Source organism: Martes martes (assembly GCF_963455335.1).
Source record: "Martes martes genome assembly, chromosome: 5".
NCBI classification, from domain to species: domain Eukaryota; kingdom Metazoa; phylum Chordata; class Mammalia; order Carnivora; family Mustelidae; genus Martes; species Martes martes.
The window spans coordinates 42,445,294-42,459,676 of NC_137892.1; the positions used below are offsets into that span (position 1 = coordinate 42,445,294).

General features: G+C 38.3%; 1 protein-coding gene across 1 annotated transcript in view; it reads left to right on the forward strand.

The window, feature by feature from the left end:
* Positions 1–4,551: 4,551 nt before the first annotated feature.
* The window catches only part of SLCO6A1 (solute carrier organic anion transporter family member 6A1), a gene marked incomplete at both ends in the record, with an annotated part of 107,124 nt that continues 97,292 nt past the window's right edge, over positions 4,552–14,383 (forward strand). Inside the window, one exon of the mRNA XM_080804322.1 lies at positions 4,552–4,867. Within this exon, the coding sequence (XP_080660448.1) occupies positions 4,552–4,867 (316 nt within the window). The remainder of the gene's footprint in view (positions 4,868–14,383) is intronic.

The following is a 14,383-nucleotide window of genomic DNA, read 5'->3' on the forward strand; positions in this document are numbered from 1 at the left end:
AAAAATGGGAAAATATCAATTTAATATGAAATAGAGTAAAAGAATTGCTATTAATTCTGTGATTTAAACACATTTTAGCCCCCAAATGACTTACAAACTTTTTTGAAATGAAAAGGAGCCTCTGTAATCACACTCTGCATTATGGTAGCCACTGGACCCATATGGCTATCAAGCATTTGAAATGTAGCTAATCTGAATTGAGACGTCCTGTAAGTATAAAATACAAACTAAATACTAAAGACTTACTGGAAACAAATACAAAATAGTCCATTAATAATTGGTGATTTCAAAAATATTAATTACATGTTGAAATGCTAATGTTTAGGACATATTACTCAAATTAATTTACCTGTTTCTTTTTAATTTTTTTGTGGTGGGGACTAGAAAATTTAAAATTATGTATTTGCTGACATTTTATTTCTATTGTACAGTACTGCTCTATAACTTTGGTTTCTTACAGACTCAGAAACTTCAAAGGTCTCGTTTTTGGCTAAAACTGAAAATAAATTAGTGAGGCACCACTTACTATTTCATTTTCACACTCCTTTGGACTTTAAAAAATTTTTTTTCTGATCAAAACAACAACCATAAAAAAAGCCAAATTCCATGGGCAGATCTTCCTCTAAGACCTCATCTTTCTATCAGCAGGCAATTATGTTAGTAAACAACACTATAGGTATGGTTGCCCTGACCTAGCTTATACTCTGTTACAGTAGAAAGGCCATATCTTTTTATAACTGTCACCTGCTGCTTCCAGTAGTGATATCCAGACTTAACTTTCTTAAAGGGCTAAATCATCTTTTTCTCCATGGGTATTTTAAACATTGGCTACTGAAAATATGACTATACTTTCACACAGTTGTTTCTTGCATAAAGGATTACTCCAGTAACCCTGGAAGCCCGTCAAAGGTCAGTGGGTATGATACCATTTATCAGTTTGGGGCACTTCCCTTGTATTCTTAATTTCTTGTGTGTTTTTATGATGAAAAGGTGATGAGTATTTTCAAATGCTTTTTCTGCATCTACTAAAATGATCAGATAAATTTTGCCTTTTGTTAGTCTGGTATATTTCATTAAATGATCTTCAAATGTTAAACCAAATTTGTATTCTTGGAATAAATTCCACTTGATTGTGGACTGTAGTTCTTTTCATATGTTGTTGGGTTTGACTTGCTAATATTTGGGGGTGGTTTTTTTGTTTGTTTGTTTGTTTGTTTTACAGTCCTTGACATCTTTTTGAAAGATATTTTGGTGGATAAAGAATTTTGGGTTGGAGACTTTTCTTTTATATTTTAAAGATAGAGTTTTCTTATATTCTGGTGGTATAATTTACTATTATTTATTTAATTTTTAACAGTTTCATTACTTATATATTTATTTTAGCATAATTTACTTTTAAAATTTGTTTCTCTATAAACTGTACTTCTCTTTTCTGTGACTTCCTTCAAACTGCTCTAATTAGGCTTGATTTTTAGCAACTTGAGTGTGATATGTGTAAGTATATTTTTCTTTGTATTTATCTTGCTTGGGATTTTCTGAGATCATTGCTTATGTGGTTCTACATCTTTCACTAGTGTTATAAAATTTGTGACCATTGTATCCTCAAATAATTTTTCTACCTCATTGTCTGTCTGTCTGTCTCTCTCTCATTCTCTCACTCTCTGGTACCTCAATTATACATGTGTTAGACCACTTACAACTAATTTTCAGACCCTGTATAAGAATGTGTATTTCAGACTAATGTATTTTTTTTTTAAGATTTTATTTATTTATTTGACAGAGATCACAAGCAGGCTGAGAGAGAGAGAGAGAGAGAGAAGAAGGAGGAGGAGGAGGAGGAGGAAGCAGGCTCCCCGCCAAGCAGAAAGCCCCATGTGGGGCTTGATCCCAGGACCCTGGGATCATGACCTGAGTGGAAGGCAGAGGCTTTAACCCACTGAGCCACCCAGGCGCCCCCAGACTAATGTATTTACACCTGGAAGTGATGATTCTTCTATCTGACTATCAGTGTAGGTTTGTCAGTGTTGACAGGGGTGGAGATGGATTGGGCTTTTATTTTTGCTCTATTTATCTTTAGCGTATCACAGGCTTAAAATTCTTCTGATGGGGATTGAAACTTCCTTACTTGGTCTGGAACCTGGAGTGCTTGAGAGTATTTTGTTAGTGTTACTAACACTAACCTACTCTCAGCCTTCAGTAGGTCTAATATGCCGGCACCACAGAGGGGGGTCTCCCTCTGCTCCCTTACCCACCTATATTGGTATAGTGCCACTGATTTGTATTCATGCAAATCTCATAATGGAAGCAGGGGTTCCCCTGGACCAGCCACAATCTTAGTCCTGAGTGTCTGAGTCTCAAGGGTTGGACTTTGCTTGTTTTGGTGCCAGGTCTTGGGAAGGTATAATGTTCTCGCCCCTCCCTCTTTGTCAGATGATTTGTATTTCTACCCTTCCTTCTTGTGGTAGCCAACCTTGAGGTGAAACACAGAACAGGATGTTTTCCTGCCTCTCTTTCAATGACAAATGGCTTTTCTTCTGTTCCTCTTGCTTTGCAAGTGACTAGAGGACAGGAGAGTTTCCTGCCTCAATCCCAGAGACAGAATTGCTTTGGCTTTGCTTGATAAAAGGCTCAGGAACATGAAACTTCAGAGCAGGAAGGTAAGCAATAGTCCCTGGTTCTCCCTCAGTATCAGCCTACCCCCTATCAAATGCATTCCTCACTAAGGAGGGCTCCCCTGCTCTGTCAGATGGCAGAGATCTGATATATGGGTATGGATTCCCCTTGTTTTTGAGGTTCCTGGAGTTTCTAAACCATTATGCTATCCCTCACTTGTTCTTTAGGAATTAATTAAGATTTCAAATGTTTTCTTTTTATCTTCTTTTATGGTTGCTTACCTCCTCCTTCTGTGTTCTACCAAAGGTGAGTTTGTGTATCTCGTCCTTCTTCCTAGGAGTTTGCTTCCCTCTGGAAGCAATCCCCTGGTTGCTTTGCAAATGTAGCTCTCCAATGGGCTTAAAAGTGATAATTTTTTATGTTATCCAGGTTTTTTTTTTTTTCTTTTGGTTATTATTGTTGTTAGAGTCAGGTAACATTCTGTTTGGCTCTGTATTCTGAATAGAAGCAAAAAGTCTTAGAATAATTTCTTTTGAACAGAGCCATCTTTCCCCCTCTGCCCTCATGCAGTGCCCAGTTGGGTACCAAAGCACAAGGATGAGTCCCCCTGCTTTCCTCCTTCCTAGGCATCCTATTTCCCTTATGCTTATTAATGTCATGAAGCAATGTGAGGGGATACCCTAGTTGAGTATGATGAATATGGAAAAACCAGGGCATTTTTTCTACTTATGTAGTGATTGTTTCTTTGACAAACTAGGTCTTGTACTAAAGGCAAAATAACATTTCCACCCACTAATCGACATATAGTAAGGCAAGCTGAGGATTCAGGTTGGAAGTAGGGTCTGTGGTACTCTCTTCCACAGCTCTTCTCAGTGGTTTTTCCCCCCGGTCAACCCTAGCACTTGCCAGCTGCACAATATTTTTTTGAAGACCTGGATTGTTTTTAGTAACACAATGTCTAATCCATTGGAAGGAAGATCCTTTCATTTCTCCTGTAAAGTCAACCAGCCTGTATATATGGCCTGAATAACTTACATATCTGTCTGAGAAAAGAAAGCTGATAAGAAGGTGAATTTTTACCATAAAAATATACAAGTTTCATATTCTACTACTGTTCTCCTATATATATATATTTTTTCAGTACACTTTTTATACCTGAGAAAGTAAAACACACCCTGGATCCCATCCCCCTCTTTAGGGAGGAAAATAATAAAGCTTTCTACCCTTGGTTAAGGATAGTTTCTAGGGCAAAAATGTCTATGTGTAAAACACTTAAGAGCATTCCTTGGGGGTATTTTATGATCTTTGCTGGCTTCTCTAAATGTGGTAGAAGTGTCTTTTTCATGTCTCTCATTTCTCCTGGTCCTTTAACAATTTTCAGGTTGTTTATAGTGAGATCATCCAGTTCAAAAAACATTACAATAATGTTAACATTATTAACAATAGTGTTAACATTAGATAAGTCCGGAGAAATCGGGGGAGAGTTCCACTATTACCTCACTGCACATTTCTCTTTCTTTGCTTCCTAAGAAAAAGTCTTAAATCTAGCATCTTTTGACTCCCATGAGAATTACTCTGGCCCCCCCCTGTTTGTGTTAGCAATGATCAGAATCTAGTAGTACTAGCTTCCTTCCCTCCCCACCCCCACTCCTCTTCCCCCACGTGGAAGCAGAGAAGGAAACAGCCTTGGAAGTTCTCTCTGGGCAACTGTCAGCCTTTCGGGGACGTTTGCTTTCTGCCCAAGGAGAAACGTTGCCCTCAGGAGGCTTGGGCTGCAGGCAGCTCTGGTGGCCACCAGTTGCCAGACGTCCAGGCCGGCTGGCCTTTCGGTAGAGCTGGTAGAGCAGGAACCCCCTGGAAGCAACAGGGCACATTTCCCCTGGCCCAGTGCCGCCCTCTGTGAACCAAGGCCTCAGCCTCCGCGGCCATCAAGCCGCCATGCCAGACGCCCTAGCGGAAGTGGAGCCGAAGGCTGCCCAGCCTCAGGTTGCTGAAAATCCTTTGGAGACGGAACAGGCAAAGCGCAAGAAAAAACCCAAGCTTATGAAGATGGTTCCCACTAGCCTGATCAAGTTCCGCACTTTCCAAAATAAAGAAAAAGGTCAGGCTGGAACCACATCCCCCATTACGAAGAAGCCAAAAGAAAATTTGGAGGGTCCCTGCGGCGTGGGCTGCATAGTTATTTCCAGATGTCAGCGTTTCAACACGCTCCATTGCTTCCTGGTTTTCTACTGCCTCCTGATCACGTCTCAAGGTGAGCTGGAGTGGGGGTGGCGGGCATTCTGGGGAGGGCAGCCCCGGGGCGCCTTGGGACAGGGGGACTCCCTGTGGTGACCCAGCTTGAAGCAGCGGTAGTCTCTCAGGTTCTCAAGGTCTGTCTGGAATCACAGCAGGTTAATCGGGCCATTACCTTGGGCGTGTGCCCCTGTCATAGCTTTACCTCGGACGGTACGTGAGTGACAGTCCACTGTACACAGTGTAGGTGATAGGGGCCTGGCCTCCAAATAGGAAGGAGCTGTAGAGTCATTTAACGTTGTTTGGTCGGGGATCCTGGGAAGTACAGGGTTGAATTAACTGGGGAGATTAAATAAAATTGAATATGGTGTTTGTGAGCACCAGTTTGTTTTCTGCTTCTGCTTACCATTTTGAGACTGGCTGGCCAAACTGCTTGCTGCCTGGATTTGGTATCCTCACATGTGAACTGAGGAGGTGAAGTGGGACCTCAAACAACCTATATCAGAGAACTCAGACTGGAAAGTGTTTTATCTTTGCCCACACAGTTAAACAAAGCATGTGAATTTGAATGCCCTGAGAGGGGGTGTCTGTTCTTTATTTGGCCTCAGCCCTCACCACTCCCTTTATGCTCAAGATTCTTTACTATCCTGTTAACACTGATGGCATTGAAGTTTGGTGGACGTGATCTCTCTTTTTGTTCTAAAATGTTATTTCTAAATAAGTACAATAAAAAAGCTGTGTGTGATAAGAACCGCATGAAAGGGACACATAAATAGGAATCATTTTATCTTGATTTTATTAAAGAAGTTTCTTGGGGAAGTGTGTTTGAATTATGCCCTGATAAATAGGGTACAGTTGTGATAATGGAATGTAGTTAAGGAGTATTTATTGTATAAGGAAATGAATGTATGAATGAGTGAATGTTTGGATAAATAAACACTCAGGTACAGGAAAGCCTTGTTCCAGAATGGTGAGTGATGAGTTTGGCTCGGATGATGGTTTCACTTAAGCATCCAAAGGCAATTATATTTGTTTTATTCATTGTGTCTCCTCAAGACCTAATTATAGTGACTAAGACAGAAAAGATACTCATTAAGTATGTATTGAATGCATAAATGAATAAAAAAAAGGAAAAGACAATTTTATGAAGGTCTTTAAGTGACAGACTAGAGATTTTGAGAGGACACTGAAAGTTGTTCACTTCCTCCTAATGTGCTGGGTGATGAGTAAGGTGCTTTACAGGTATTCTCTCACTGATATAATCTCCTTACTAGGTTGATAATGGGGAGCCATTGAAAGTTTTTGCAAAAGTAGTTCGCAGTGAAGTTTTTTAGCTCCACTACTTTTTAATTGACTTCCTATAGATCATTAGCTCAGTTTGCGTATAACATTGGGTCTTCGATTTATAAAAATGATTTATCCATGTGTACTTATCAGTTGATCATTTATTATTTGTTGTTACCTTTTAAACAATTTTGAAATAATTTCAAACATACGAAAAGGGTGCAAAGTTGATACAAAGAATTCTTGCGTCCCCTCACACACATTCTCTAGTTGTTTACATTTCACCACATTTGTTCCTTCACCTTTTCTTGAACATACAGACTTTTTCAGACATGGTGCCCTATTATAGCTAACGACTCCAGTGTGCATTCTCCCAAAATGAGGACGCTCTTCTTCCTCACCCCTATACACCTTTCTCAGTCAGGAATATCAGTGCAACACTACCATCAAATTTGGAATTGGTGGCGCCACTCAGATATTGCCAACTGCCTCAATACTGTCTCCTTTTCCTTTCTGGTCCCAAATTCTATCCAGGATTACACAATGGATTTAGTTGTCATATTTTAGACTTCTTTAATCTGCAGCAGTTCCCCCAATTTGTCCCTGTTTCTTATGTCCCTGCAAGTCTTAAGGTCTTTTATTCTGTATGTTGAATTTCAACCTGGGTATATTTGATGTGTCTTTATGACCAGATTCAGGTCATGCCTGCCTGATAGGATCCAGGCTACTATGAAACTGATATCAGGCATAGTCCCAGAAGATATATCCATAAAGGTGGGATTTTAGTGGGAGATGGGTAATCATTTTTGGCATGTAGTGGCATCATAATGAATCAAGCTATCGCTTATGTTTGATTGGGATGAAGTACCAGCTGAAGTACAGATCTTAAAAGCCCAAGTGGCTCTACACTTTACCTGGTAGTAGCGATAGTAACTATAAGGATTCTGGTGCTGGATGGAATCTTCTGAGTGCCCTTAAGCACTTATGAAGAGAAAATGACAAATTCAGTTCTCTTAACTCTCAGCTCTCAAGTCCTGTGTGAGAATTCTGGAACTCCCATTACAGCCCTAAAAGAAGTTCTCATTTCTTTTAGCCATAGATTTTATATTTGGGGGAATCAAACACAAAATTTAAGTGTATGGGCTGATGAGTTGTAATGGCAGTTGAATGCACAGTCAGGTTTGTCCTCTTCTGTTACATATCCAATAAGAGTTGTTGATTTTTTAGGCTGTTAAGTTTGTTACTCGTTAGGACAGAATGGTGATTTCCAAGCTTCTTACATGTAGAACTGGAATGGTATGTAAGTTTGTGTGAGGGCGCATATTTTCATTTCTCTGGATTTTATACCCGGGAGTGGAATTGCTTGGTCCTATAGTAACTTTATGATTCACTTTTAAAATATCCTGTAGGTTTATCATATATGTGTTTTATCAGTTTGAGGAAGTTGTCTTCTATTCCTAGTTCATTGAGTATTTTTACTAAGAGTGTGTGTTCGGTTTTGTTAAATGCTTTTTCTGTGTGTGTGTGTGTGTGTTGCCCATTATTATATTAATGTAATGAATTACATTGATTCACTTTCATATTCTGGTACGAAATTAAGAAGTCCCATGGCTTTCACATTTAAATTTGGTGAAGCATTCAAAATAATTATAAATAGAAACAACTTATTTGAAGAGTTTTGTCTTATAAGGTATTTGTAAAAAATTCTCTGAATGGAGTATTTTGGCTGAAATGTTTCAATAGAAAACAAAGAGCTTCATACATTATTTAGTAGTGTTTTCCTTGAGCCTGCTAGACATTTATGCACCTGTACAGTGTTTTCTATTAAAATGTGATCTACAGTAGAGAATCATTTGAAGTCATTTATTAATTATTATGTTGGAGGTACCTAAGACCTCAGGCTCAGTGATTCAATAGAAGAATGTGGGACTCAGAGAAAGATGTTATATTCATGGTTGTGATGTATTATAATAGAAGGATACAGATTAAAATCAGTAAAGAGAAAAGGTGCATGGGACAAAATCCAGAAGAAACCAGGTCCAAGCTTTCATGTATCTTTTCCCAGAGGAATTGCATGGACTTGCTTAATTTTCCCCCCAACAATGTGTTGTAATACATGCAAACAGTTGCCAGACAAGCTTATGTGAGTCTTGGTGTTTTTGGTCGGGGGCGGGGGGGGCATACATTATCTGATCAAACAGATGTTTACCTTAGATCACCTTGTTTAATATAAGCTGTTGAATCAGACTGGTTCTGTGTGGTCCAAGGCCTCAGGCAGAATATTCCAAAGGCTCAGAGTCATTTTCCAGGAGCCAATGTGTGTCTTGTCTTGAAGACAGGCATTTTTTGAGCAACCAATACCTGCTGAGTTATCGCTTTACTGCAAAACTCTACAAAGCAACTTGGATGAATTGCAGCTAATATCAGGGGAATAATCAGGAAAAAAGATCATATTAAAGTGTATTCTTCAGAGAAAAATATGAATAATGTTTTATTAGAGGTAAATACGGCTAAGAAATTAAAGTATGTGGAGTGCATATCAAGAATCATATTCTTTTATTTTTTCAAAGTTACGATATCTAAAGGTGTTTGAAAAGTTTTTTTTTTAATTTTTTATTTTTTATTAACATATAATGTATTATTAGCCCCAGGGGTACAGGTCTGTGAATCGCCAGGTTTACACACTTCGCAGCACTCACCATATCACATACCCTCCCCAATGTCCATAACCCAACCACCCTCTCCCTCCCCCCTCCCCCCAGCAACACTCAGTTTGTTTAGTGAGATTAAGAGTCTCTTATTGTTTCTCTCCCTCCCAATCCCATCTTGTTTCATTTTTTCCTTCCCTACCCCCTAAACCCCCGGCTTTGCCTCTCACCTTCCTTATATCAGGGAGATCATATGATAATTGTCTTTCTCTGATTGGCTTATTTCACTCAGCGTGATATCCTCTAGTTCCATCCATGTCATTGCAAATGGAAAGATACCATTTCTTTTGATGGCTGCATAGTATTCTATTGTATTTATATACCACTTCTTTATCCATTCATATGTTGATGGACATCTAAGTTCTTTCCATAGATTGGCTATTGTGGACATTGCTGCTATAAACATTCGGGTGCACATGCCCCTTCGGATCACTATATTTGTATCTTTAGGGTAAATACCCAGTAGTGCGATTGCTGGGTCATAGGGTAACTCTATTTTCAACTTTTTGAGGAACCTCATGCTGTTTTCCAGAGTGGTTGCACCAGCTTGCATTCCCACCAGCAGTGTAGGAGGGTTCCCCTTTCTCCGCATCCTCGCTAGCATCTGTCGTTTCCTGACTTGTTAATTTAGCCATTCTGACTAGTGTGAGGTGATATCTCATTGTGGTTTTGATTTGTATTTCCCTGATACTGAGAGATATGGAGCACTTTTTCATGTGTCTGTTGATCTTCTGGATGTCCTCTTTGCAGAAATGTCTGTTCATGTCCTCTGCCCATTTCTTGATTGGATTATTTGTTCTTTGGGTGTTGTTTGGTAAGTTCTTTATAGATTTTGTATACTAGCCCTTTATCTGATATGTCATTTGCAAATATCCTCTCCCATTCTGTCAGTTGTCTTTTGGTTTTGTTAACTGTTTCCTTTGCTGTGCAAAAGCTTTTGATCTTGATGAAATCCCAATAGTTCATTTTTGCCCTTGCTTCCCTTGCCTTTGGCGATGTTTCTAGGAAGCAGTTGCTGCGGCTGAAGTCAAAGAGGTTTCTGCCTGTGTTTTCTCAAGAATTTTGCTGGATTCCTTTCTCACATTGAGGTCCTTAATCCATTTGGAGTCTATTTTCATGTGCGGTATAAGGAAATGGTCCAGTTTCATTTGTCTGCATGTCGCTGTCTAATTTTCCTAACACCATTTGTTGAAGAGGCTGTCTTTTTTTCCATTGGACATTCTTTCCTGCTTTCTCAAAGATTAGTTGACCATAGAGTTGAGGGTCTATTTCTGGGCTCTCTATTCTGTTCCACTAATCTATATGTCTGTTTTTGTGCCAGTACCATACTGTCTTGATGATGACAGCTTTGGAATAGAGCTTGAAGTCTGGAATTGTGATGCCACCGACTTTGGCTTTCTTTTTCAACATTCCTCTGGCTATTCAGGGTCTTTTTGGGCTCCATATAAATTTTAGGATTATTTGTCCCATTTTTTTGAAAAAAATGGTTGGGATTTTCATAAGGATTGCATTAAACATGTAGATTGCTTTAGGTAGCATAGACATTATCATAATATTTGCTCTTCCAATCCAGGAGCATGGAACATTTTTCCATTTCTTTGTGTCCTCCTCAATTTCTTTCATGAGTTTTTTATAGTTTTCTGAGTACAGATTCTTTGTCTCTTTGGTTAGGTTTTATTCCTAGGTATATTATGGTTTTGGGTGCAATTGTAAATGGGATTGACTCCTTAATTTCTCTTTCTTCTGTCTTGTTGGTGTAGAGATATGCAACTGATTTCTGTGCATTGATTTTATATCCTGACACTTTACTGAATTCCTGTACAAGTTCTAGCAGTTTTGGAGTGGAGTCTTTTGGGTTTTCCACATATAGTATCATAGCATCTGCAAAGAGTGAGAGTTTGACTTCTTCTTTGCTGATTTGGATGCCTTTAGTTTCTTTTTGTTGTCTGATTGCTGAGGCTAGGACTTATAGTAGTATGTTAAATAGCAGTGCTGATAATGGGCATCCCTACCATGTTCCTGACCTTAGTGGAAAACCTCCCAAGTTTTCTCCATTGAGAATGATATTTGCTGTGGGTTTTTCATAGATGACTTTGATGATATTGAGGTATGTAGCCTCTATCCCTGCACTTTGAAGACTTTTGATCAAGAAAGGATGCTGTATTTTGTCAAATGCTTTTTCAGCATCTGTTGAGAGTATCCTATGGTTCTTGTTCTTTCTTTTATTAATATATTGTATCACATTGATTGATTCGTGGATGTTGAACCAACCTTGCAGCCCTAGAAGGAATCCCACTTGGTCATGATGAATAATCCCTTTTTTTTTTTTTAATTAACATGTAATGTATTATTAGCCACAGGGGGTGAATAATCCTTTTAATGTACTGTTGGTTCCTATTGGCTAGTATTTTGGTGAGAATTTTCGCATCTTTGTTCATCAAGGATATTGGTCTGTAATTCTCTTTTTTGAAGGAGTCTTTGTCTGGTTTTGGGATCAAGGTAATGCTGGTCTCATAAAATGAGTTAGGAAGTTTTCCTTCCATGTCTATTTTTTGGAACAGTTTCAGGAGAATAAGAATTATTTCTTCTTTAAATGTTTGGTAGAATTCTCCTGGGAAGCTGTCTGGCCCTGGGCTTTTGTTTGTTTGGAGATTTTTGACGACTGTTTCAATCTCCTTACTGGTTATGGGTCTGTTCACGTTTTCTATTTCTTCCTGGTGCAGTTGTGGTAGTTTACATGTCTCTAGAAATGCATCCATTTCTTCCAGATTGTCAAATTTGTTGGCGTAGAGTTGCTCATAGTATGTTCTTATAATTGTTTGTATTTCTTTGGTGTTGGTTGTGATCTCTCCTCTTTCATTCATGATTTTATTTATTTGGGTCCTTTTTCTTTTCTTTTTGATAAGTCTGGCCAGGGGTTTATCAATCTTATTAATTCTTTCAAAGGACCAGCTACTAGTTTCATTGATTTGTTCTATTGTTTTTTTGGTTTCTATTTCATTGATTTCTGCTCTGATCTTTATGATTTCTCTTCTCCTGCTGGGTGTAGGCTTTCTTTGTTGTTTTTTCTCCAGCTCCTTTAGGTGTAGGGTTAGGTTGTGTATTTGAGACCTTTCTTGTTTCTTGAGAAAGGCTTGTACCGCTATATATTTTCCTCTCAGGACTGCCTTTGCTGTGTCCCACAGATTTTGAACCGTTGTGTTTTCATTATCATTTGTTTCTATGAATTTTTTCAATTCTTCTTTAATTTCCTGGTTGACCCATTCATTCTTTAGTAGGATGCTGTTTAGTCTCCATGTATTTGGGTTCTTTCCAAATTTCCTCTTGTGATTGAGTTCTAGCTTCAGAGCATTGTGGTCTGAAAATATGCAGGGAAGGATCCCAGTCTTTTGGTACCGGTTGAGACCTGATTTGTGACCCAAGATGTGATTTATTCTGGAGAATGTTCCATGTGCAATAGAGAAGAATGTGTATTCTGTTACTTTGGGATGGAATGTTCTGAATATTTCTGTGATATCCATCTGATCCAGTGTGTCATTTAAGGCCTTTATTTCCTTGTTGATCTTTTACTTGGATGATCTGTCCATTTCAGTGAGGGGGGGTGTTAAAGTCCCCTACTATTATTGTATTATTGTCAATTTGTTTCTTTGATTTTGTTATTAATTTGTTTATATAGTTGGCTGCTCCCATGTTAGGGGCATAGATATTTAAAATTGTTAGATCTTCTTGTTGGACAGACCCTTTGAGTATGGTATAGTGTCCTTCCTCATCTCTTATTATAGTCTTTGGCTTAAAATCTAATTGATCTGATATAAGGATTGCCACTCCAGCTTTCTTTTGATGTCCATTAGCATGGTAAATTGTTTTCCACCCCCTCACTTTAAATCTGGAGGTTTCTTTGGGTCTAAAAGGAGTTTCTTGTACGCAGCATATTGATGGTTTTTTTTTTTTTATCCATTCTGATACTTGTGTCCTTTAATTGGGGACATTTAGCCCATTTACATTCAGGGTAACTATTGAGAGATATGAATTTAGTGTCATTGTATTGCCTGTAAAGTGACTGTTACTGTATATTGTCTCTGTTCCTTTCTGGTCTACTACTTTAAGGTTCTCTCTTTGCTTAGAGGACCCCTTTTAATATTTTTTTTAGAGCTGGTTTAGTGTTTGCAAATACTTTCAGTTTTTGTTTGTCCTGGAAGCTTTTTACCTCTCCTTCTATTTTCAATGATAGCCTAGCTGGATACAGTATTTTTGGCTGCATGTTTTTCTCATTTAGTGCTCTGAATATATCATCTTTCTGGCCTGCCAGGTCTCTGTGGATAAGTCTGCTGCTAATCTCATATTTTTACCATTGTATATTACAGATTTCTTGTCCCAGACTGCATTCAGGATTTTCTCTTTGTCACTAAGACTTGTAAGTTTTACTATTAGATGATGGGGTGTGGACCTATTCTTATTGATTTTGAGGGGGGTTCTCTGCACCTCCTGGATTTTGATGCTTGTTCCCTTTGCCATATTAGGGAAATTCTCTACAATAATTTGCTCCAATATACCTTTTGTCCCCTCTCTCTTTCTTCTTCTTCTTCTGGAATCCCAATTATTCTAATATTGTTTCATCTTATGGTATCACTTATCTCTCAAATTCTCCCCTCATGGTCCAGTAGTTGTTAGTCTCTCTTTTGCTCAACTTCTTTTTTCTCTGTCATTTGGTCTTTTATATCAGTAATTCTCTCTTCTGCCTCATTTATCCTAGCAGTAAGAGCCTGCATTTTTTATTGCACCTCATTAATAGCTTTTTTGACTTCAGCTTGGTTAGATTTTAGTTCTTTTATTTCTCCCGAAAGGGCTTTTATTTCTCCAGACAGGGTTTCTCTAATATCTTCCATGCCTTTTTCGAAACCGGCTAGCACCCTGAGAAATGTCGTTCTGAACTCTAGATCTGACATATTACCAACGTCCATATTGATTAGGTCCCTAGCCTTCCGTACAGCCTCTTGTGTTTTTTGTTTTGTGTGTGTGTGTGTGGGGGGGTGTTTTCCTTCCTTGTCATTTTATCCAGATAAGTATATATGAATGAGAGAATAAAATACTAAAAGGATGGCAAAGACCCCAGAAAAATGTGCATTAACCAAATCATAAGAGACCCCAAATTGTGGGGAGAAGAAAGGGGGTAAAAATAAGTTAAAAAAAAAAGAAAAGAAAGAAGAAAAAATATATATTAGACTGGTGAATAGAACAGAGCCACCCACTTGATTTTGGGGATATTTTGATCTTTTTGAAGAAGATACCTCCCAAAATTTTAAAGAAAGAAAACACACACACACACACACACACACACACACAAATACACAAATAAGGGTAAACACGATGAAGGGATGGAATATGACTATAAAGATGAAAATTTTTAAAAAATTCTAAAGAAGGAGTTGATAAGATAAGTTGGTTGGGAAAGAAAGAAAAAGGAAGTGGAAAGAATTTGCTCAGGCTGGAGACTAGAACAAACCCTGTGCTAGATTTAGGGTATATTTTGATCTATTAAAAGA